General features: G+C 38.9%; 3 protein-coding genes across 15 annotated transcripts in view; 2 read left to right on the top strand and 1 right to left on the bottom strand.

Annotated features, from left to right (window-relative positions):
• The first annotated feature begins 78 nt into the window (after positions 1-78).
• LOC114349572 (cytosolic carboxypeptidase 6) lies at positions 79-13,090 on the top strand. The gene is made up of 12 exons (XM_028299986.1): positions 79-405; positions 5,045-5,292; positions 5,381-5,475; positions 5,955-6,171; positions 6,264-6,432; positions 6,514-6,581; positions 8,195-8,353; positions 8,643-8,734; positions 8,959-9,173; positions 9,976-10,120; positions 10,307-10,485; positions 12,969-13,090. The coding sequence occupies exons 1-12, from the start codon at positions 399-401 to the stop codon at positions 13,088-13,090; spliced, it is 1,716 nt and encodes a 571-aa protein (XP_028155787.1). The 5' UTR covers positions 79-398.
• Positions 13,091-14,042: 952 nt separating this feature from the next.
• On the bottom strand, positions 14,043-20,148 carry LOC114349602 (TATA box-binding protein-like protein 1). Of its 2 annotated transcripts, XM_028300029.1 has the most exons (5): positions 19,877-20,147; positions 19,127-19,176; positions 17,725-18,293; positions 17,293-17,387; positions 14,043-14,668 (listed from the first exon to the last, which is right to left on the bottom strand). In XM_028300029.1, the coding sequence occupies exons 3-5, from the start codon at positions 18,276-18,278 to the stop codon at positions 14,454-14,456; spliced, it is 864 nt and encodes a 287-aa protein (XP_028155830.1). In that variant the 5' UTR covers positions 18,279-18,293; positions 19,127-19,176; positions 19,877-20,147; the 3' UTR covers positions 14,043-14,453. The 2 variants fall into 2 exon arrangements, with proteins under 2 accessions (XP_028155830.1, XP_028155829.1); XM_028300028.1 differs by lacking the exon at positions 19,127-19,176 and having other exon boundaries at positions 19,877-20,148.
• A 495-nt stretch (positions 20,149-20,643) lies between these two features.
• Positions 20,644-24,789, top strand: part of rock1 (Rho-associated protein kinase) — a 33,247-nt gene continuing 29,101 nt past the window's right edge. For 9 of the 12 annotated variants that reach the window (XM_028300035.1, XM_028300038.1, XM_028300040.1 and 6 more), the window contains exons 1-2: positions 20,645-21,267; positions 22,678-24,606. In XM_028300035.1, the coding sequence (XP_028155836.1) occupies positions 21,087-21,267; positions 22,678-24,606 (2,110 nt within the window). In that variant the 5' untranslated portion in view covers positions 20,645-21,086. Of the gene's footprint in view, positions 21,268-22,677; positions 24,607-24,789 lie in introns of all 12 variants that reach the window. The other 3 variants (XM_028300042.1, XM_028300041.1, XM_028300043.1) reach the window with 1 other exon arrangement.

Below are 24,789 nucleotides of genomic sequence, written 5' to 3'. Positions count from 1 at the left end.
TTTACTTACAGTATTATTGTTTATAACCCAGAATAACATATAGGCTATAATTTATGACGATATGTGACATTCTAAATTTCATGCGGGTGAAGCCGCGGGTAAAAGCTTGTAGTAAAATCAAAGGTAGAGCGCAACCGTGGAACTCACGGCGTTGCTAAGCTACGGTTGCCCGGCTGTACGCATCCTAATCATAATGTTTGTATTTTATTTTTATTGTGCATTTATTATGAAAGTAGAAATGTCGCACTACGGCGTAACGTGGCAACGAGCCCTGCATCGGCACAAAGGACGCCGAGCGACTCCAAAACGTTACTGCATTCGGTCGTTAATTAACTAATGGTGAGCTGTGTGGGTGTTGAGTAACCGCATATGGACAACGGAGTAACAATGGTGTGAAAATGTCAGGTAATTTCGCATTTTTATATGTATTAGTTTCAAGACAAAACGGAAAATCTAGCCGCTTTTATATTGAACAAATTCATGGGACTAATGCAAGAGTCGCAATGCAATTCTTTTGAAAGTGATATCCGGCGAATTTATTATTGCAATTATTAACAATTAGATATAACAACGCAACCGTGGACTCAATTTAAAAGTATCTGGTTTCCCTTTATTTTTCTATTTTAGAACATAGTTTATTGAGAGTATTATTATATTATTTAGTTGTAGCAATATGCTACAATTACTACTCGATTTGGATACCTAATGCTTCTAATATTTAGGTTTATTTCCGATTTAACCATTGTAATTGTTGAGACTTGAGACCAAATGATTAAAAACTCAAATCTTCGGTACATAATTATCTAATGTAGTTTAGTAGATACGCTTACAAGAACTATAATACTTAAACGAATAATTAATTTTCGAGTCAAATTGGTTTACATCTATGTTACTATATCGGTACAATTAAAACACATTGATCTTTACTACTACTTCAATATTTTTTACTATAAGAATAAATACGTATGTATAAAGTACTTTAATTAATCATATTTAGTGTTTTGAATTGTGATTAGCTATATTAGAATGAATAAAGATACTGAAGAATTAGTTTACATTTATAGCTTTTACCTACTTAGAAAAGTGTTTTTCAGCATGTAATCATCGTTTCTTACTTGATTTTCACCAAAAGACCGAACACTAACATTATTGTGTACTACAGAGTTTACAGAACACATTAAATACTTACCTTGAAAAAAAAGCTGTGTGCCTACCATGAGTTTACGTTAGGTGAGCTCGCTAGCGAATACGTCAAAAAATTATATGAAGATTTTATTTCTTGAAAGTAACCGCTAGGGGCGCTGCACAATATGTCATACATTTAAATGTCATTTTTTTACGCAGTCGCTAGCGAGCACACCTAACGTAAACTCATGGTAGGCACACTGAAAACCCTCCTTGCTACGAAATGCTACGAGCCGCTACGGCTTCTTCTGTAGGGGCTAGGGCAGCGTATTACACTCGGTAACAAGTAGGTAAATGTGCTTTCAGACTACGACGTTCTATACTCGTAGTAGGTACTCGTAGAATACAGGGCTGCATTACATTTTGGTAAATAAGGTCTTGAGTGTCTTTTAGCACAAAAACTTGATCTATAGACTTTCTAGTTTCATTTTTTTTCCCAACAATCACACTTATTAATAATAATTATAATAACACATTTGCAATCCCAGTACTGACATACTCATTCGGAATAATTAAATGGTCGAAGACTGATATTAATAAATTGGAAATGAAAACTAGGACATTATTGACAAAACACCGGTATTCACACCCTAAATCTGCGATTGAGAGAATATCTTTAAGAAGACAAATAGGAGGAAGAGGTCTCATTGATTTACATACGCTGCATGAATCACAAATAACGAACTTGCGTAAACATTTCTATCAAAAGGCAGAAGAGAGTAACTTACATTTATCCATTGTAGAAGCCGATAAACACTACACCCCATTAAACTTACACAACAAACACAGGCCGACAGTAACGCGCGAAGTAAGAGAAGGTTACAAAATTGACAAGTGGAGACAGAAAGAGTTGCATGGAAGACATCTGAAAGAAATCGAGCAGGGAAATATAGATACAGAAGCATCAAACAAATGGCTACAGTTGGGTTACTTATTTCCAGAAACAGAAGGTTTTGCCATAGCTATACAAGATCAAGTCATCAACACCAAAAACTACAGAAAACACATATTGAAAGACGTTACAGCGAGAAATGACCTATGTAGAAAATGCCACAAAGCACCTGAAACAATACAGCACATCACGGGGGCATGTTCTAATTTAGCGCAAAACGACTACACATACAGACACAACCAAGTAGCTCATGTTATACACCAAAAGTTAGCAGTTAAACACAAATTATTAGAAAAATCAGTACCTTACTATCAATATAACCCAAACCCAGTGCTAGAGAACTCCAATCACAAAATTTATTTCGATAGAGCAATTCTTACAGATAAAACTATACATTTCAATAAACCGGATATCATATTAACTGACAAAAAGAACAAAACAACCTACATCATAGACATTGCCATACCCAATAGCCACAATATAAACAAAACAATTACAGAAAAAATGACTAAATATACAGATTTAAAGCAAGAAATAATAAGACTATGGAACCAAACTAAAGTAATAATTGTACCACTTGTGCTCTCTAGCACAGGGGTCATACCTCAACAACTGAAAAATAGTTTAAATACGTTAGACCTACCGACTAATACCTTTTACAATATGCAGAAAGCTGCAATTCTCAATACGTGCCGAATTGTACGGCGATTCCTACAAGAGGACCATCACTTGGTTAACAACCCGTGAGGTTCTCTAGCAATACCGGAACAACCAGTTCCGAGAATCTTTAAGTAGAAAATATAGATAATAATAAAATGTTTTATTTGACAAAAAGGGCGACATCACATTAAAATTTACACAAATTACAAAAAGAAAAACATTGTGCCCTGCTGTCAAATAGGGGCCCGCTCAGCATTAATCGGGGCACGCCGTGGGAATGCCTCGACACTGATTTTCAGCGGGTCCCTTGACGTTGCTGCGCCCAACCGCCGAAGGAGAAGCACTCCGTAAAGTGCCTGTCCGTCGGCGGGAACACGCAAATAGGAGGGCAGCAAAGGGGGCATTAACTAGCCTGAAACTAACAGAGATTTTAATGGTCAATAGATAAAAATAGTGCACATGACACTGACCATTGGCGTTGCAGTCTAATGAAGACCACCAAACATATAATCTGCTAGCTTTAAATGAATAATACACGTTTTACTGCTGAAATCTTATTAGATTTTTATTTTCAGGCAATTTAATTTGTAAGAACTTTTCACATTCATTTCGTTCGTTCGTTCGTTTCAGCCGAAAGACGTCCACTGCTGGACAAAGGCCTCCCCCAAGGATTTCCACAAAGACCGGTCCTGCGCCGCTTGCATCCAGGTACTTCCCGCGACCTTTACCAGATCGTCGGTCCACATTCATTTATCGACATTAAAAAGAATCGCGTCGATGCGGTCCTGTACTATATGATGTACTTACTTTTTGATGCAATACACTAAACTTCCCATAAACACTTGAGGAGTACGGAAGAAACGTGTGGCACGAGACGCAAGTAGTAAAGTAAAGTAATAAAGTAAAGTAATGTTTATTTCTCACCAACATAACAGATAATATGTAAAGTGTCAGATTTATACCGGAACCGAAACAATATACTACAAAGTTTCCACTTTATTTTGGCAATTGTCGAATGATGCATGTAGTGCTCTACGAAGGCGCTATCTAACGTCAGGGACCTTTCCAACTTTTATTGTAGTGCGAACAAATTACGTTGAAAATAAAATGTTTGCGAATGAATATTAAAAAAAAACAATATGGTATAAAATATGCGTATTTTTTGCTTTGTTCTTTTTTTTAAATACAGGGTTAACGTTCGTTAACGTCGTAAAAGTAAGTTGTAATTAATATGGGTTCATAACAACAATAAACACCTAATAACTTTTGGGTTTTAAGATACAAACTAGGTAAAATATGCTCAATTTTACTTGATTCGTAAGTAATTCATTTCAGGAAATTTTCGTAAACCCACGGAACCCAATTGTCAGTCCGCCCACCAAACCAACTAGCATGGCGGGAACCAATCGCACTGAAAAGTTGTTAACATTTCAATTGGATGCCAAATAAGACGATAGATCGTTGGCGTGCTCACCTAAACGGTTTGCCTTACACCTAGACTATCGCACTTATCGAAGGAGGCCCAATCTTTGCACGATCTAACTAGGGGGTAGTCGGGGTAGTGTAGTGTTCTCAGTATAGTGGGAACAGGCGTTGAGTATTGAGTATTGAGGGGATGGCGGCTTATACGGACAATCTTGAGCACACCTCCATATACGTTCGGGGCCCAGAGGGTATGCTAGTGTCTGTGATTTTCTGTGCTACGTTGAAACTTCGTCAAAATTTTATTAAAGCTCTTTAATTTAATCCATCATCTTACATACTTTTGTTAAAATATACCTATCCTAAGTACATAGAATAGGTAAGCGAACTACCTAACTGCTAACTTAGTGAGTGCAAATTGCTGTTAATACCAACTAGAACTACTTAGTGATATGAGGATTTTAGAGTGTTAATTATATGAAAAACAACAGCCAATAGTTTACGTTTGTCTTGATTGTTGAAAAGTTTTCTATTTCAATTTACCTCGATCGATTGCTCATTGCAAATTGATTTCATGTGAGGAAACCATTTTATTTGCAACGTGTTATATCGACACATCAAACGTTATTGTTTTCGCCGTTAAATTCATATCGCGTGGAAGATAATCGTATGGCAAAAGGGAATAGAATTTTGGTGACATAGGTAACTTCTTCTTGATGTGTAAAAGCGTACAAAACTTAACCCGAAGAACAAGTCAGTCAAATCTCGTGAAAAAAGGCATTTTCAGAAAGAAAAACTACATCCGTTAGTAGGTTCTTAAATACCAAAAAGGAAACGTTGAGTCTCATTGTAATAAAAAGGGTCTAATAAACCTTACTCATGCAGATAGCGAAGAAAGTGACGGAGAAGGAGGCCTCGGTAACCTAAGCAGGCAGATCATCAGGCCTCCTGGCCAGAGCGGGAAGGCCAAGCGAGGCCAGCTGTGCTTCGACGCAGCCTTCGAGTGCGGAAACTTGGGCCGTGCCGACCACATCAGCGAGTTGGAGTATGACCTGTACGTGCGGCCTGACACCTGCAGGCCAAGAGCGAGGTTCTGGTTCAACTTTACCGTTGAGAATGTGAAGCAGGATCAGGTAATTAAGTTAGCCAGTGCATTCATAACCGAGTCAGGAATGATTGTGTGCTTTTGAGGTTAATTTTAGATGTTAAATATATTTTCAGAGGGTAATATTTAATCTGGTAAATCTGGGCAAAGATCTCACCTTATTCAACGGTGACATGACACCATTGGTGCGCTCTACATCGCGTCCCAAATGGTAAGTATCAAAAACTTAAACAGGTTTGATATGTTTGCTATCATCTTGCTATGATAGTATTTTGATATTCATGCTTCATGAAACTTGCAAGCTGCGGTGAATACGTTTATGCAGTGTGTAACGTATGCAAAGGCAATTAACTGCAATTTGAATTGCGCAGCGGACAGCTGGGCCACGTCACCGTGGTGTGTTGTGGTTGTGTGAACGGAGGGTATAGACACCTTGATTGCTTCTGCGAACTTATTTTAGGACAAGCTAGCGAAGCATGGACCTACGATAGTAGTTATCGTAGCTATGTTCTAAAGTTTTCATTTGATTGGAGTAAGTAATGTTAATTTATCAATTTCGAATAAATATTTTTGTGTATGTGAGATGAAGTGTGTCAGCCAAGGAATGAAGAGAACATGCCTTTGCATGTTATATTATTACTGGTAGGTATTCACAACCACATAAATAAAATTAACTACGACCGTTGACAGGCAAAGAATCCCCAGGCGTTTGGTCTTTTACCACCGTTCCCTCGCACATCGAGGAAGGAGGATCCTAAGCATTGCCTTCGCATTCGACCGCGAAGAAGACGTGTACCATTTCACTGTAGCGGCGCCCTACTCGTACTCCAGACTCCAAAAGTACCTGGCGGTTTGGGAGAAGAAAGCACAGGCCTTTGCAACGAGAGAGTCCATAGCTGAGACTACGGTAATAAATCTACATAGTATAGTTAACATAATTTCGCCTTGTAATATTGCGCGCGCCCTTTAAGTACTTTCAATTTATATTTTTACTTTCAGCAAAAGCGTCGAATAGATTTAGTGACTATAGGAAATTTTGAGTTCAAAGAGACTGATCTTAAAGAGGAGCAACCTGTTAAAGGTAAAGTGGTAGAGCCAAAGAAAAGGGTTGTCCTCATCATCGCCCGAGCACATGGGGGCGAGCCACCGGCGTCTTTCATTTGTCAAGGTAAGCATTTATTTATTAAGTTCCTTGTTTATTATGATCATTGTCCATTACTGAATTAATCTAACAAATTATTTTATTCAGGACTACTGGATTACATGGTGAGCTCATCTGAAAAAGCTGCAGCTCTACGAAATGGTATAGTCATACAGGTAACATAGTCATATTAATTTTTATGTTGATTAGATGAATGGAAGTAGGGGAGAGTGGGGTAAGACGGGGTGGGGGGCAAGACGGGGCGACCGATCCTGAGTGCAAACGAATTAGCCAATCAAGATCGTTTTAGCACCTGACGCCGCACCACCATTACGGCAATCAGTTATCGAAGTGAGCGGACAACGACACTACGCCTTTGATTTGTTTTCTGGAAAAAACTGTTTTTTGCTAAATAGCTAGTGATTTTTCTATATTATACTGGGCGTGTATTTTCCGTAAATAATAACACCTCGCAATTGATTTAAATGTTACCAAATGTGAAAATAACAACACTAACAGGTAAGAACTTGTTTTCCTCATTGCTGCGTACTGGTTTTATTCAGTTATTTTTTAAATTTTATTTGGCATACGGGGGCATGATGGGGTAGGTGTTAAGGGGCAAGATGGGGTATGAAGGCAAGCGACATAGAAATGTCTAATTTTACTATTTATTTTATTCCAGAATAGTGAGAAATTATTAAAAAAAAACGATTAAGAAAAAGAAAGAAGTGGAAGAGGATATACAGCGAAAAAAAAGAGTTGAGGGAACTTAAAAATCTCAAAAAAAAAATCTCCAACTAAGGAGAAAAGAGTAACAAAGAAGAAAAAAGGGGCTAAGAATAGATCATTACACGAGAATAGTGACAACAATACTGAAAATACACCTTTTTTGTATTGTAAAGGCCTATATTTGGACTCAAATGAAGGCTGGGTTGCTTGTTCAGCATGCGGCAAATGGGTTTACTGCAGCTGTGCAGGTTTCGATGACAAAGATGCAGATACCGTGTTCACTTGTGAACATTGTGAAAAGTAAATAGTCGTTTGCTGCCATACCCCATCTTGCCTTCTTATTGGTACCCCATCTTACCCACGGGGGTACCCCATCTTACCCTAGGGGTGGGGCATGATGGGGATAAGGGTGTATTTCTACTTTTTGTTTTTTTAAATTTTATTATGTTGATTAGACTGCCAAATTACACGTGAACAATGAAGACTGATTATCGAAGAAGATTATAAGAATAAAACAAATTAATAAAACTCTCTACGGTCAATTTTATTTACCATCAAACGTTAAGGACCCCGTCTTGCCCCACTCTCCCCTACTATAATTTACGGTCATCTATACTTACCTACTAAGGCTACGGTGCACCATTTTACTTTAACTTTAACAAACGTCAAAAAATTGTCAAACTCCAAACAAATAACACCGATTTTATCGTTAAAGTTAGGTGGTTGCAACTCCGCCTTACGCCCGATTCCCATATTCAATCCTTGTCCAAATCCGGATTACAACTGTCAAATTGAATTCAGTTTTAGATTATATTTCCAAAATTTTCGATGCATTTACACTTTAATATTGTTTAAATAGTCTTATAAACAATATAAAAATGTAAAAACATCAAAAACCGCAGTTATTTTGGCCAAAAACATATTAAAATTTGACAGTTGACAATCCAAATCCGTATAATTTGGATTAGGATTTAATATAGAAATCCAGCATTAGTCTGTACCTACACTTCTACGGAGTTTGTTATACTTAAAAATAACACTTAGGTACTTACTTTTGAAGGTGGTGCCAATGCTAAACCCCGATGGTGTGTTTCTGGGCAATCAACGAGCAGATCTCCTGGGTTCGGATCCAAACCGGTGCTGGAACCGCGCCACCACTTATGCACACCCCGCTCTGATCGCGGTCAAGGACCAGCTGAACAAGCTCAACTCTGAAAAGGTAGAGTTGAGAATTAAAAACTGAATTATATGGAGAGCCTAAGAGTAGGCGCACACCGTTGGTTTTTCGTCGGCCGATAGTTTAGTCGGGCAGTTGATCAGTATGGGCATGTATGGGAGTGCGCACACTACGCCGATTCGAGTTGGCCGATTCTTCATACAATTTAAAATCGGGCACAACTATCGGCCAACTAAAAATCAACGGTGTGCGCCTACTCTTAGTTAGGCAAATCTTTAATTTTAAGCAGGGTGTTAACAGCTCTATTTAAATATCTTTTTTTAAATTTCAGTCCGTACAGTTGGATTTCATCATTGATCTGCACGCAGATATTAGCAGCGAAGGTGTTTTTGTGCGTGGAAATTCATACGACGATGTTTATCGGTGAGTTACAAGTTTCTTAACACGCGTGTTTAATCTCGCGAATAACATTTTTGGTGGTCCTAATATCTAAGCCATTTAACATATTTTATGTGACTTATGTATTTTATGCAACGATTGGTTTTTAACCTCAGATCATCTATGATCTGAGTTTTTAACAGACTTCAACAAAAGGAGATTCTCAATTCACTTGGTTTTTTTTTACACAGTTTTATACATATTTTCAGTTTCGAACGCCACGCAGTGCTCCCAAAGTTCCTGGCAGCTCGGGTGGAAGCGTGGCAGCCGGACTATTGCCTATACAACGCGGATCCTCTCATGGTGGGCACCGCTCGCCGCGCGTTGCCAACAGGCAGCATCGACGCCTATTCCATACTGGCATCACTGGGCGGCCGCAGACTCGCGCCTCGTGGGCCATTCATACACTACACGGAGGATGCTTGTATCCTTTAAAAGTGTGTTGCAGTCTAGGTACCTATCTTAAAAAAACTACCTACTCACTAGTAGAAGCGGTCTCTACAAATTCTACCTTATCTTGCATCGTACTTCGAAAGTGAGGTCGCAACATTCCACTACCACGCACTTAGATAGGGATTAGGGGTATGCTATATGAGGTAGTGCCTTCCTGGCCACCAGTGTCTTATTGATAAAAACAGTTTTACTTACCTAATTTACGCCCGTATTCACAAAAGATGCTTGCTTACGTGAAGCAGAAAATCGAACGCACCGCGTTAAATAGAGCTCTGTGATTGGTTCATGTGTCACCCTGTACGTCCACGCGCACTGTGAGACCTCATAGTTATGTTTGTGAATACGGGCGTTAGACTAGTGGTCTACACTAAGCAAAGTGTAAGTAAGTATGATTGTTTCGAAATTAGACTAACGACATTACGATACCCACCGCTGCTTGATTTTTTTAGTAGCCCTGAGATTGCTGCAACCCTTCCCCATATTATCTTGCACTGTTCTATTATTACACGTTTTACAAGATAGTGGCCCTGAGACCGCGACATCTCATTTATCGAGTGCCATCTGTTTTATAAAGCTCATGGCCTTGAAATCGCCCTCGGTCAAAAGCCAGGTGTGCACAATATAAAAAGGTGGCTATTCAAAAACAAACAACTCTTTCGTAAGAACTGGAAGAAGCTTTTTTTAACAAAACTAGACCCTAGTTTTTTATCTTATTACCCAATATTACTTATTGTTCAGCTAATTAGCATTGATTTTCTTAACATTCACAACAGACTCTAAAATAGGCAAGTCGGTGGGCAAAGCTCTATGCGATTACTACAGACACATAGGAGTGATCCCTCCCAGGGTTGGGAAGAATAAGAAAAAAGACCCAAGAGGACGCAGGCGTCGGAGAAGGCCAGTCATTGAACGAGAGAGGTAATTATTATGAGCTTAGGGCGCACACTGATGCCTTTGAGAATATTTACAGCAATTAAGCTGATCGACGAACAAAATTAACAAGTATATGTTAATGGAATAAACGAAGTTGATTTTTTCGTAGTAGGTAATTATATATTTGTAATACATCATGGTTCAGTTTCTCAAGCCATAAATACCTGGCAGATCTCCGAGCTCATCTCCCGAACGACGAGCCGTCCGGCCGAGGATCCTGTCTCCGCCGCTGCCGCCCGCGTCGCCGCCGCCGCTGCGCGCGCTACTGCCGCGCATGTCACGTCACACCGCCATGAAGCGACGGCCGCGCACCATGCCCGACTACGACAATGTGCTGCCTGTCATAACTGGTAACGATGTGCACCTTATTCTGTTTTGGATAGAGAGCATATTGGGTAAAGAACTCACTTTGATGAGACAACCGCCGCTGCCCGCGCTGCTGCCGCGCATGTCACGTCACACTGCCATGAAGCGGCGCCCGCGCACCATGCCCGACTATGACAACGTGCTGGCTGTCATATCTGGTAACGATGTGCACCTTATCTTGTTTTGAATAGAGCACAATTTGGTGTTAATAACTTAATCATTTCGATGACTAAACTGAAACTGAAACAGTCATGAAGCGACGCCCGCGTATGACAACGTGTTGCCTGTCATAACTGGTAACGAGATGTACCTTATGCTGTATTCAATAGGAAGCATTTTCGGTAGAGTAGAGAACTCACTTTGAGAAACCAAGCGTGTTGCTATGCCGCTTCTTCCGTGCATATTGTGCTGCACCGCCATGAAGCGGCGACCGCGCACCACGCCCGACTATGAAAACGTGCTGCTGCTGCCTGTCATGACTGGTAACGAGAGGTAGACCTTTATTTTGTTTTCAATAGGGAACATTTTGGGTAGTCGAGATTTACTCTTGCATTTGGTTGCAACTCAGTCGCGCCCCTCCACTTGGCAACAAGCTTTGGGTCGGCCTGCATTATGTTAAATATGGCTTGATAAAACCGGATGTGAGAGTTGGACTGGCGACCCAGAGGTCCTTGGTTCGACTCAGCTTTCACTAACTTTATACCACGTAGTAAACTGCTAAAAGAATATTTTTTACTGATTACTACATTGGTCAAGAGACCATAGGCTAAAATCTATTTGAAAATTATGTATTCGATGATGAATGCAGTGCGAATAAAGTAATAAACTTAAAGGACCTAGGTATTAGTCGTAGACTTTGGCGCCAGTTCTAGACTTACCTTTTCTAAAAATGGGTTATGAAAGCTGTGCTGTTGGCCATGATCCAATTTTAATAGACTCCCTAAGTATCTATTATGATAACCTTTGGGGAGGTGGATTCATTCTTTAGAAACAGCAAGGCTTGTTAACCCGCCGAGCGTAAGGTTGGAAAAAGTAACAAAAAGCGCTAGGTGGGTGTAGCACACCCAGATCGTGATTGTGTGGTTATTATACACTATTATTTTAAATATCTATTTTCTTTGATATTAAACTGATATTTAGTTATATTTTGAACTTATTTAAGAAACAAATTACAGTAAATAATTTAGCAATGTTATTTATTTAAGAAATTAAGAAAATTGACAATTAGAAGTTACAATTATTAGTAATGGCACATGTTTATGATTTTTTGTCAAAAATATGAAAACAAAAACAATAAAGACTATTTTTTCTTTAAATAGACTCAACATAAGAACAAAATAACACTAAAAATGGATAATAAAACTAATAAAAAAATACTTAATTCGTTATGAGATTTTGTGCAGTTTTTACAGACGAATTTTTGGTACTGTGAACGATTTTGTTCCATGTTTTCCCAACAAATAACTACCATTGCCTTCGCCATTATTCTCTACCAATCCTTCATGCTGCCCTTCGTCATACATCTCCTACTCCTGTGTCACTTTCAAAATTTCTTTCGTTGACATTATCAATATTTTGGTCACTACCAGACTTGTCGGAAGAACTGACTTCAATTTGTTTGAAAAGACCTGATAATCTATTTCATTATCTTCGTAAGACATTCTAGATCTTTAGCCTGAAGAAAAACCAAAAAAATCCATAAAACAATAAAAATAAAATAAAATGTGTTTGATCAAATTCGTTACAAGTAGCGTAAGGCGGGTGTCACGCACCCGCGGACATCTTCAACCTCGTCCTCAGCATACCCCGGGCGGCGGTCGCCTGAAACAGTAGCAAGGGACGCTTCCGTATGTCCCTCCGCGCAGCTACTCAAGCGCACGAAGCATAACAACAATTCGTTATTAAAATATTAATCGATTTTTCAAGGTCTGGGTGTACCACACCCAACCTTACGCTCGCCGGGTTAATAAAGTCGTCTTGAAGTAAATAATCCTGGTATTGTTGGCTTTCTTTTCGTTCTTTGCAGTTAAGGAAAGAGGGTCAAGTTAAAAAAGGGTCCGTCATTGTTAAAATTGAAATGACCTCAATCAAATATAGTGGGTTCAGATGTCATAATAGAACACAATATTAGTAGACAATTTTGTTGAATGTTGAGATGTTTTTGTTGATTGTGTACGGCAAAACACGCGCTGCAGACCCGGCTTTACTGTATGAAATAGATACTTTTGTAGGCACAGCACTTTTCACACAAATTCATATTATTATTTATCGGCGTGTTTGAGGATAAATATTGACTGTAGCTATCAAAATTTTCCAGCAATTAGAGTCGCTTCTCAAACTAAAATATAAATAACTTGAAAAAATCGAACTGCCTAAGGCGGGAATCGAACCCACGACCTTTCGCCAAGCAGTTCGATTTTTTCAGTTATTTATAAATATTGACTGACGAATGAAATGTTCTCTCCAGGCATAGGCGTAAGGACCCCTCGTCTGGCAGTAGTGGACATGAGCGCTTACATCCAGACCCCGAAGGTGCGCTCCTACGCGCCGCACAAGCAGCGGCCGCGGCTGGCCCGCCCCCCGCGNTAGTTTAGTGTTGTATTTATTACGAAAATATTTTTATTACTTTAGGAGTAGCTAGTATTTTAGGTTTGTCTTACCTGAATAGATACCTACCTGATTTCTGAAATTAAGTCTCATTTGTCCAACATGTGTTTTATGATGGTCACCCTATTGCAACAATCATAGTCGAAATTTTATCAATTGAACGAGTCACCAATTTCGGCATTTCATAGAACAGCGAGCGTTTGTAAACTGACGATGCCGTTTGTAAAATGCGGAATCATACAATTTGCCTGCGACATATCCACTGGATTTTAACTCTTTTAAGACTGTCAACATTTTACGCGCACAAAATTAATAAGTACTCTTACAAAAACTACAATATCGACTGATTGTAAGTGCATGATTTTTCGTAGATTATTAGGTACATACGACAGCACATCAATGTCAACTGTGGCATAGAATGTTGTATGGTGTAATAAGCCATAAAAAANCCCCCGCGCCCCTCCCACCCTCGGTTCACTAGTGACGAGTACGACACGCACGAGTCTGACTCCTAGACCAATCGATAGTCTAAGGGATAAGTGCCAAAATGTAGCGGCAAACGATTTTTAACTCTTCCTCTTTTGCTATGTGCACTTATTTCCAATGTATCCACTGGATTTTAACTCTTTTAAGACTGTCAACATTTTACGCGCACAAAATTAATAAGTACTCTTACAAAAACTACAATATCGACTGATTGTAAGTGCATGATTTTTGGTAGATTATTAGGTACATACGACAGCACATCAATGTCAACTGTGGCATAGAATGTTGTATGGTGTAATAAGCCATAAAAAATTAGTCTAATGTGCTGTCGACTGTACTTAATTAACTTTATGAAACGTTAATGAGTAAAGTGTGATGAAACGAATAAAACAAGTTGTTTTTATTTAAACATATAATGTCCAAGCTTTTCATATTTACAATCACTAACATCTAACTAATCATTCAGTCATCTTTCTTAGAACAAATCTTATTGAACACTATTATCACTACTTCTTCTTCAATCATAACAGCAAATGAAAAACGAGACTGAGTATCGTTACCGAGATTTATTCTCTGAACATTATTTTTAGTAGAATTCATGACAATTTTGGTTTAGACGCAAACGACTTCACCTACGCATACTAGAGGTCACAAGAGGTCACAGGAGCATCACGAAAACGGTGGGTCCGCGGGAGCGAACCGGTACCAAAGCGCGGGCGCCGAGCGCGAAGCACCACCCCTAATAAATATCTTTGGCATGAACCGAGTGGCTCGCCGACATCACACGCGCGCACTGACAACCGAGAGTCTGGTATGGAACGGCGTCATGGTCCGTGCATCACTGGGCGGGCGGCGCCGGTCACTCCCAGGCGTCGTTGTCGTCGTCGGACAGCGTGACGAGGTGCATGGGGTCGGCGGGCGGCGGCGGCGGCGCGGCGGCGGGCGCGGCGCCGGCGCGGCCCGCGCGCTTCTGCCGCAGCGCCTCCTCGTCGGCCGCCGAGCGCGGCTTGCGGAACTCGTACACCAGCGGGAAGATGCGCTCCACCGCCGACTGCACGTCGTTCACGCTGCGCGCTGCGGCAAGGGAAATCCACACGTTACATTACATGTTAAACCCATCGAGATGGGGCGGGTCCATGGACGAATGTTTAGATTAAAGATGAGGTGATCTTGGAAAACATACAAAGCAAAATAAACCCTTGAGTACATGTTCCTAGTTCTTTTAGCAAGTTCGGAACTAAATTACTTAAAACGATTTTCCGATAATTCCTTGACCAAGACCAGATAAGCCGATATAAAAATAATAGATCAACAGTCTGTCTTTCGCTCCCTGGTTCGTCGGTCAATCAGTCAGGAATCATTTGGGAATATACACCGAAATTGGTGTGTATGTTAATCTAAGAAGCAGCATTTCAGCGAACAGATTGAATCCGTGCCTGCTAGTTGGCGGATCTATATGAATTCCGGATGCTTGTCGTACGCACGAGACAATGTCGTATGCTTCCGGCTTGACGTTGGCATTTCTCTTACGTACGAGGTTATTAGTCGACAAGTAGCATCCTAGGGGCAGAGGTCATAAAAAATATTAAGGATGTCACTTGTAGCGATTATAATCCAGATTTTTTAAGGATAAAGCTAAACTCCTCAAGACAATTATTTAATAAGTATTAATCTGAAACAACATCCCATCAAAAGCTTGCCAAATTATAATAAACTTCTCACTGATAACCTATTTTAAAGCAGGAACAAAACATCCGTATCCGGCATATTAGGCTTGATTTCCTTTTAGGCTGACATCGGTGACCGACGTCAGCGGCGCGCACGATTACACACTAGTTCTATGTAATCATCTGCCGCTGACGACGGCGTTGCAGTGCGGTGCTTCATAGAACATTGTGTTTATTCGTACGCTCGACCGATGTACGCGACCGTCGTCAGCGTAGGAGGAAATCAAGCCTTATAAAGCCGAGTCTCCAGTGCGTGTTTTGCCCTACACAATCAACAAACATTCACGAAACATTATTTGTAGGCATTTTTTTAATGTTGACATGTACTTGTTGATTGTGTAGGGCAAAACATGCGCTGGAGAGCCGGCATAACACATACAATCCTTATAATCAATAAATGAGTAAGTATTAAGTCTCAGTATTGTTACATGGTTTTGAACAGCTATTAAAATCTTTGAAGTGATAGTTTAATTAAAGACTTCTAATCCCTGGCTCTGGTTCCTTGTAAACACGACAAAGACATATCTCCTCTAAGCGAAGACGTCTGATCATTGGTATTTCCTCTTTGTAAACATGACAGAGACAAAGCTCTAACTAAGATGGACAGACGATTGTTTGCTTTTCTTATAACTGAACATGACAAAGATGAAGCACATAAGCGTAAATAGACTACTAATTTCTTCTTTGTAAATATACAGGTGGTATCTTTGCCGAATTCTGTAGGTTCATCTTACTTCTTCGGACTAATCTGAAGTGTGGCAGCGAATTTGGACCAAATTGTAATGTTTTGCCGACTTTAGTTCAGTTCAAAGATGAGTACCTACGTAGTACAAACTTGAAAGAATACGTAAAGATCTAGGGGCAGAAACAATTATTTACTAAGGCTGAGTTGCACCATCTTACTTTAACTTTAACAAACTTAAAAATCTGTCTAACTCCATATAAAAACACTGGTTATAGTTAAAGTAAGTTGGTGCAAGTCAGCCTAAGTTTACGCACTGACCCGTAAGTGACGAAATCGGATACTAAGTACATAGATATAAATGTACTTTTTTATATAAAATTAGGTAAAAAAAAACGGAAATGAAAAGCAATAAAAATTTGTTAAACCAGATATAACGTAATATTATTGAAAAACGAGTTCAATAGATAAATCGTGACTGACTGACCTTTGCGATTAGTTAGGCGCTAATTATTTTGGAAGGAGAGCGAATTACTTTGGTGTCGGAAGTAAAACGACAGTTTTCAAATCATAAGTTAGCTTAGTTTTCATCATCATCTGGTATATTAGCACTTATTAAATAAGGCTTTTGCTATATCATCCCCAAAAGCAGAATCGACCACAAGCATATCTCAAATGTCTAAGGAGACCTTCATTGCGCGACCTTAACAATAAAACCGCAGTTAAATAACTCGGCATTATGTTTACGTTACTGTATCTTTATAATAATTCACTGCACAGAACGAATATGATCATTATTAACAGCCGTTTGTGTAAATTAACTGAATTTATTTCTGTTAAAATGTGAACATAAAATGTACATTTTTGTACATGATTGTTTTCTTTTCACTAGTTTTCACAATAATTATTGTTTTGTTTCTATATAAAATTAGTTGTAAATAGCCAAAAATATACTATCTCACTCATTGTTATTCTGTTATCTACATTGACATTGTTAAAATAATCAAACATGTTTTAGTAGATTATTATTATGTTAAAATGATCAAGAAAGTCCTATCTATTGAGCTTCTTTTTTGTGGTTCTACATTATCTGACATACAGATTGTAAAATGATATAATAATTGTTTGTGTGTGTGGCACAGTTTAATCTCTGCTTCGCTACATTTGTTAACACAATCTGCCTTTTCATAATATAAAAAATGTTAACTTTGACCTTATTGTTTTGATTTGTTATTTAATAAATATTATTTGTAGTTTTATATCATAAATTAAAATTCTTTATAGCATACCTGTAATTGTGACACCACCCGTAGAAAATATTTTCAATGTAGCTTTAGGATTGTATAGTTTATACGTAACACCTGGATGTAGCTCTGGTTCATAACTGAAATGGAATGAAAGGAATGTTTAGGAAAGTAATATTACTAATTTGAAACAAAATATTTAACTTGAATAAAGCTTTAGGTTCGACTTGGATCAAAAATAACTTGAATCAATAGATCCCTTAATCGAAAAGTGTTCGTCATAGTATGACAACATTAGCATAAGCGTTAATTGAATTCCGAAAAAGGATTAAATCGAGCATATCATTATCAGAGGTAAACGAACTAACGTAAATAAAAATGTAAGTAGTTTAAATTGATATCTCAAGTTCATTGTGCTATTGATACAGAAAAATATAGTATGATAAAAATATGAACATAAAATACAAAAATACTCACTCTGCTTCTTTGTATTTATTGGAGAAGGCTATGATGCGGATGCCGAAGGGCATTCGGCAGGTGCCTAGGACGTTGACGACGCGGAAGTTCTGGAAGCGGACCTGGAAGCCGAGCTTCTGCAGCGCGCGCGCGTACCGCCGGGCCGCCACCTTGGCCTGGTCCTCGCTCGTGGCGCCCGTGCACGTGATGCGGCCCGACGACCAGATCGACGCCGTGGTGTAGGGCCGCCGCAGCTTCATCGTCACCATGCCGTTCTCGCGGCGGAACTCGACGTTAACACCGTTCAACGCGATCTGTCTCAGATTGAGGTGGCACTTAACACTAAAACTGCACACGACATTGTTTATCATGATGTCTATTTCGGGCGTGTCGTCGTCGTCGGCGGCGGGCGCGGGCGCGGGCTGAGGCGCGGCCGCGGCGCCCGCCTCGCAGTACTCGTGGTCGGGCACCATGTGGCTGGCGACGCTGTGCGCGGTGATGCCATGGTTCGACACCACGCCGTGGGTGCCTTTGCTCAACTCCTTGATGCCATTCTCTTGGATGAGCGTAGCCATGACCACCACGCCTTGCTGCAATGATACGAAAGAGTGAGTTTAAATCATTCTAATATGTTTAATATAAGAAAGGTTTGCAAATTCTTAAACAATTTGATAGACAGATCATAATATTGTCTGATAAAAGTATGCCGTAATTACACATTTTATAGGAATAAGTTAAAATAAGTAATCCCTGTAGTGTACGGATATTTAAAACTGTGCCATTTAATTTTAGCAAAAGAATACTTACAACAGGAAATGAATCACAATTTTAATCAACCATTGATAAAAACATTGTATGGAAGTAAAGTGCAAGCAGACTGGTTATCGTAAGCTCCACAAACCATAAAGAGTTTATTGAAAATTGTTGATTGCGCAACAATGGCAATGCCAAACACACGTGAAACAATGAAAACATGTTCCATAATGCATGACTGCCACATAATACACTGTATTTCGTCATTAATTTGTTTACTAAGTTAATCTAATCTTCAAAAAACATTTTTAGTTCATAAATCTACAGCTAATGAGCATTTGAAATAAAAAAATGTATACAGTAAAAATGTTAAATTACTTCTGGGAAATTATATTGATATGAAATAAGAAAAATATGTAGCCTTTACTTATAATGCATGTTTTGAAATTAATGACTACTATTAACAATTTAATTTAATTTTAACAATTTTATTAATTAATTTGTAATTATTTTTAATTCAATGGCTGGATACACGAGTCAGCCATAAAATAAAAAGAGTAAAATCATTATACCTTGGCACATCACTCTGTTTAGGTTCCAAATGCTAGCACTACTATGGTAAAATTGCCACATGAGCCTATAAATTGAATTATATTAATAAATGAGTTACCTAAATGAAGAAGAATCACAGGAAATCCATGCTCAGTGCTGAGAATCTAACTGTAACTTAGGAATTTTGGAGGTGAATTGAGCAGGGGGGCTACAATTTAGAGCACTTCCCACGGCGCGGCGGGCGCGGGGTGCAGTGACTTGACACTCGCACAGCTGACTGTCCCCGCCCCCGCCCCGCCCCCCCTGCAACACTATACACCCCACACCCTGGCCGCCTGCTGCCTTGCGGGCTATGCACTTGCCCAAGCACATGCTACAAGCTCATCTACAGGATACACACAGCGAAAATAAACTATGCTCATACAGCACAACCTCTTGTTAATTCTACGTCTACATCGGTTACTACTGGAATACATACTTTAGTACCTACCCAGACATATTTACATACTTGTTCAGAGGTTAAGCATCCGAAATAAAGTCATACTCAGCAGTTATTGACCCTATAACGACCTGGGATCACACGTGATTGTTGGGGGCACAAAGAAATGAATCTGTCATTCTACGGCACGATAAGACAGATGGATTCAATATGCAAATTATAAAATAAGAATAAAGTATCAGCCAGGGTAATGAAAACAATAGCTGAACTATAAATAAGTAAATTAATACGAGAGTGATCTTGAACAAAAATGGGGCACACTCAGGACTTAAATTGCGACTAATCGGCGGATGCTGTCAACTTTAGGTGTTAACACGAAGGGTTAATAATAAATTAACTGGTATATTATTGATAAAAACAACAGTTTACCTGAGATAATGAGGTATATTTGTCACAATTATTTTTACACCACCAATGAAGTAATAATTATCATCGCAAAAATTATAAGTCCAACGACAATCCCTTTGGCAGGGATATATTTTTCACTAATTAGGTAATCAATACACAAAGTAGAACAAAAAGAAACTAAAATTAATCTTGAATCTGCAACTCGTTGATAAATGCAAAAATTACAGACTTATGCACATCCTGCCTAGCACCGCCATGTTCCATTTGGACGAATGAAATGAATGAATGAGCCATATGGATGGAATGAGCGAACTGCGAAACGATCCTTTTGTTGGATATTTATTGTCTATGAAAATAATACAGATATACAATTTTTTTTGCAGGAATCCATTGAATATTTCAATTGAAACAATTATCAAATAAAGTGATTTTAATTTATAAACACTGAAGTTACAAACTGCAGGGGTATTAAAATATCGATTCCGTAAATTTTGCGTTATAATCATGTAGTTTAGCTTCAAGGTTATAATAAAGTGTACATTAAAAATGAGAGCTGCATGCAGGTAAATGCTGCGCTAATGATGAAGTGTTTTGAATTAAATTTCATAAAGTTTCCCATTATTCACATAGCAACAATAGTGGCCATTTGGCCATTGTGCAGGCAGCCATTGTTTTTGTTTATTTGTTGTTAATAGTCGTAAATATAACCGTAGCATTAATTGATTTATTTTCTTGCCAGTCAACATTTAAAAAGTTACGATACTTGCAATCGTCGCCATTGCGAACTTTCAATATGCCGCTAACTTCACATTATTGTTCGATCACCCATCGTTCATCAATCAAGCGGTTATAAATTTCGTAATTTTACTTATTATTTTCAATGTTGTGCCAATAATAGTTATAATTATGCGTTCATACACTATTAAAAGTCAACAGAAAGGTGTAAATGTTATGTATTGAACCTATAAGTTTGCAAACGGACATATGCTTTGTTGTGAGAACCACCTTTATCTGCTGTCATTCTGAGCTTTAGCAACTAAAATTTTTGATAATGAAACCTATGTTAGCTGTTGAATGGTAGGTTATTGCCCCGGTGATAGTGCGGGTAACAAAACAGTATCCAATTGTTAATGTATCGTGATGAGAGTGGTGTTAATACTCGGAGCAGCAATCGGGAGAATGTGCGGTGGCGTTTAGCCTCAGTGGCAGAGGACGTCAGATACGGTTGAGCATGGAGGCTGTGAAGGACGAGGAGCGCCTACGGCGGCTCCGCGCGCTGGAGGAGCGACTGTGCGACCCTCGCTCCACTGGCAACGTGGACTGCTTACTAGACACGGTCACAGCGCTAATCTCCGACTGCGACCATCCGGCCATTCGGCGCATGAAAAATGTCGAGGCCTACACCAGCAGATGTAAGTATTCTGAATATCTTACTTGAAACTCCAAATAACACCAAGTAATCTTTTTGTAAAACAGCAGACATTCATTATTGTATCAATGGAACTTAGAATATTTGGGTAAAGGTGCAAAATATAAGTTATATTTTCATTGCCAGAAATCCAGGATACAGTATTTCCCATGGACAAAAATAATTATTTGATTAATAATGAAATAATGATGATGTTGCTGCAGCACTTTCAGTACTATTAAATCAAATATGATTAGGTCAAACATCAATTTTATTTCTATTGATTAATTCAATTTTTTACATACCTGTGACTAATAGAAACTATCAAGATTTAAAGCTACTGTTTATATGAGCAAATAAATTAATTACCATTTATTTTCCAATTTTAAGTAATTTAACAGTGAAAAAACACTTATTTAATTCAATAAAAACATGAATTAATAACAATATTAGTGTTAAATGAATACTTGCAATATTGGTAAACACCTAACATATTGTTCAAACATGACTATTGCATGTAATTATACTTGCTGCTTGTTTTTTGATCATCTTTATTACACATAAGCTAATCATATGATTTCATTTAACAAATTATGTGACTACTATTTGATTAGGATAGACATTGAGTTGAGAAATGGCTATAGGTTGATATTCCTTTTCAGNGATATTTTCGAACCCTGCTTGAAACTCCAAATAACACCAAGTAATCTTTTTGTAAACAAATAACACCAAGTAATCTTTTTGTAAAACAGCAGACATTCATTATTGTATCAATGGAACTTAGAATATTTGGGTAAAGGTGCATGCAAAATGTATGTTATTATTTCATTGCCAGGAATCTAGGATACAATATTTCCCATGGACAAAAATAATTATTTGATTAATAATGAAATAACACTTCAATAATTGCTGCAGCACTCAGTACTATTAAATCTAATATGATTAGGTCAATCATCAATTTTATTTCTATTAATTATTTTTTTACATATGTACCTGTGACTAATAGAAACTATCAAGATTTTAAAACTACTGTTTATATGAGCAAATAATAAATTAATTACCATTTATTTTCCAACTTTAAGTAATTTAACAGTGAAATACTTATTTAATTCAATAAAAACATGAAATAATAACAATATTAGCATTAAATGAAAACTTGCAATATTGGTAAACAACTAACAAATTGTTCAAACATGACTACTGCATGTAATTATACTTGCTGCTTGTTTTTTGATCATCTTTATTACACACTAGCTAATCATAGGATTTAATTTAACAAATTATGTGACTATTATTTGATTAGGATAGACATTAAGTTGAGATATGGCTATATGTTGATATTCCTTTTCAANCTTTTCAGTTAAGTAACTCTATGCTCATTAAAGAAAATAAATGAATATTTTCTTTGTTGTAGATGAAGCCTTTGCTTCAGAAGTAGTTGATCTGCGCTTGAAGGCAGCTGACTTTGATTTGATCAAAGTGATTGGTCGTGGTGCATTTGGTGAAGTACAACTAGTCAGACATAAGTCCACACGACAGGTGTATGCCATGAAGCTTCTTAGTAAAGTAGAAATGATAAAGAGATCAGATTCCACTTTCTTCTGGGAGGAAAGACATATTATGGCTCATGCAAATTCCGAATGGATTTTAAAACTACACTTTGCTTTTCAAGACCATAAATATCTGTACATGGTGATGGATTACATGCCTGGTGGTGATCTTGTTAGTCTGATGTCTAACTTTGATATACCAGAAAAATGGGCAAAATTTTATACTATGGAAATTGTCTTAGCACTGGATGTTATTCATGGTATGGGGTTTGTGCACAGGGATGTGAAGCCAGATAATATGTTGATTGACAAGTATGGACATCTTAAGTTGGCTGACTTTGGAACTTGTATGAGAATGGGACCCGATGGCCTAGTGAGAGCCAGCAATGCTGTTGGAACACCAGACTACATTTCCCCTGAGGTGTTACAATCCCAGAATGGTGAAGGAGTATATGGCCGTGAATGTGATTGGTGGGCTGTAGGTATATTTTTATATGAAATGTTAATAGGTGATCCACCTTTTTATGCTGATAGTTTAGTAGGTACATATGGAAAAATTATGGATCATAGGAATTCTTTACAATTTCCTGATGATGTAGAAATATCAAAGGAAGCTAAATCTCTTATAAGGGGTCTGCTAACAGACAGAACAAAAAGACTGGGCAGGATAAGCGTTGATGAAATAAAACAGCATCCATTTTTTAAAAATGATCAATGGAGTTTTGAGAATCTAAGGGACTCTGTGCCACCTGTGGTCCCTGAACTATCTAGTGATGATGACACCAGAAACTTTGATGACATTGAAAAGTCGGATGCATTAGACGAGTCCTTCCCTGTGCCAAAAGCTTTTGTTGGAAATCACTTGCCATTTGTTGGTTTCACTTACAACGGGGACTACCAGCTGTGTGCCGGAAAACCGAAACCTGTTGATGTAGTCGATACAATCTCTAACAACCATATCAATAATGTTGGATCTGAAGCAATACTCCAATTAGAAAAGCTTTTAGAAAGGGAAAGAGATAGTCGGAGAAAACTAGAGGATAGGCAAGTGATGCTTTGTGCTCAATTAGAAGAACTGTCACAGAGAGATACTCGGAACAAGAAAATCATCGCCGATACAGATAAAGAAGTGGCCTTACTAAAACATGATTTAAAAGAAATGCAGCGTAAAGCTGAGGTCGAATCTGAGACCAAAAGGAAAGTCGAAGCAAACTACCACGATATGAAACGTCGCCTCGAAGATGAGCAAAATAAAAGAGCTAAAGAGTTTAGCAATCTACAAACCTATAATGACAAAATTAATGCATTGGAGAAGCAGCTGACCGAGTTACGCGAGAAGTTAAAACAGGAATCGGAAGCCGCGGCCAAGTCGAGGAAGCAAGCGGCAGAGCTGAGCGCAGCGCAGGCCGCGGCGGCCGCCGTGAGCGACGGGACCGTGGCCAGCCTGCGCGCGCAGCGGGACGCGCTCGAGAGGGACTGCAGCGCGCTCTCCGAGGAGCTCGGCTCCGTGAAGGCAGCTAAACAACGCTCGGAGGCCGCTCTGACCGAAACGACCGGCAGACTGAACGCAGCTCACGCCGAGCTGGAGAGGTCGTCGACTCGGATGGGGCAGGTGTCGGCGGACAACCGCCAGCTGTCGGAGCGCGTGTCGGCGCTGGAGAAGGAGTGCGCGTCGCTGTCGCACGAGCTTCGCGCGGCGCAGCACCTGTACCAGCAGGAGCTGCGCGCGCACCAGGACACGCAGCGCTCGCAGCTGCTCTCGCGGCAGGAGGCCAACCTGGAGCTAGTCAAAAGTAAGTTTCGCCCACAATTTTACCCTTCCTGTGTTGTCGACTCACGCTATTGTCCTTCCGTTTTGAGCATAGCTACGTGTGATGAACTATCCCAAAAATAAATTATGTACCAAAACTTCACTTTTTGCATGCCTCAGGGACATTGGAAAAAATTTTTAAAGGTACTGTTGAGTTTGCTAATAT

The sequence above is a fragment of the Ostrinia furnacalis genome, unplaced genomic scaffold (genome assembly GCF_004193835.3).
Source record: "Ostrinia furnacalis isolate ACB-3 unplaced genomic scaffold, ASM419383v2 OfSCF0694, whole genome shotgun sequence".
Lineage (NCBI taxonomy): Eukaryota > Metazoa > Arthropoda > Insecta > Lepidoptera > Crambidae > Ostrinia > Ostrinia furnacalis.
This window is presented reverse-complemented; position numbering and strand designations above follow the sequence as displayed.

Bases quoted from the DNA above. Each gene is read 5' to 3' on its own strand.
- LOC114349602 (XM_028300028.1), bottom strand. From the start codon at position 18,278: ATGGCTACGCTCATCCAAGAGAATGGCATCAAGGAGTTGAGCAAAGGC. The intron at 17,388-17,724 runs GTGAGTATTTTT...ATTCCATTTCAG, and splicing joins AATAAATACAAAGAAGCAGA to TTATGAACCAGAGCTACATC. The intron at 14,669-17,292 runs GTATGCTATAAA...CCCTTGCCGCAG, and splicing joins GGGTGGTGTCACAATTACAG to CGCGCAGCGTGAACGACGTG.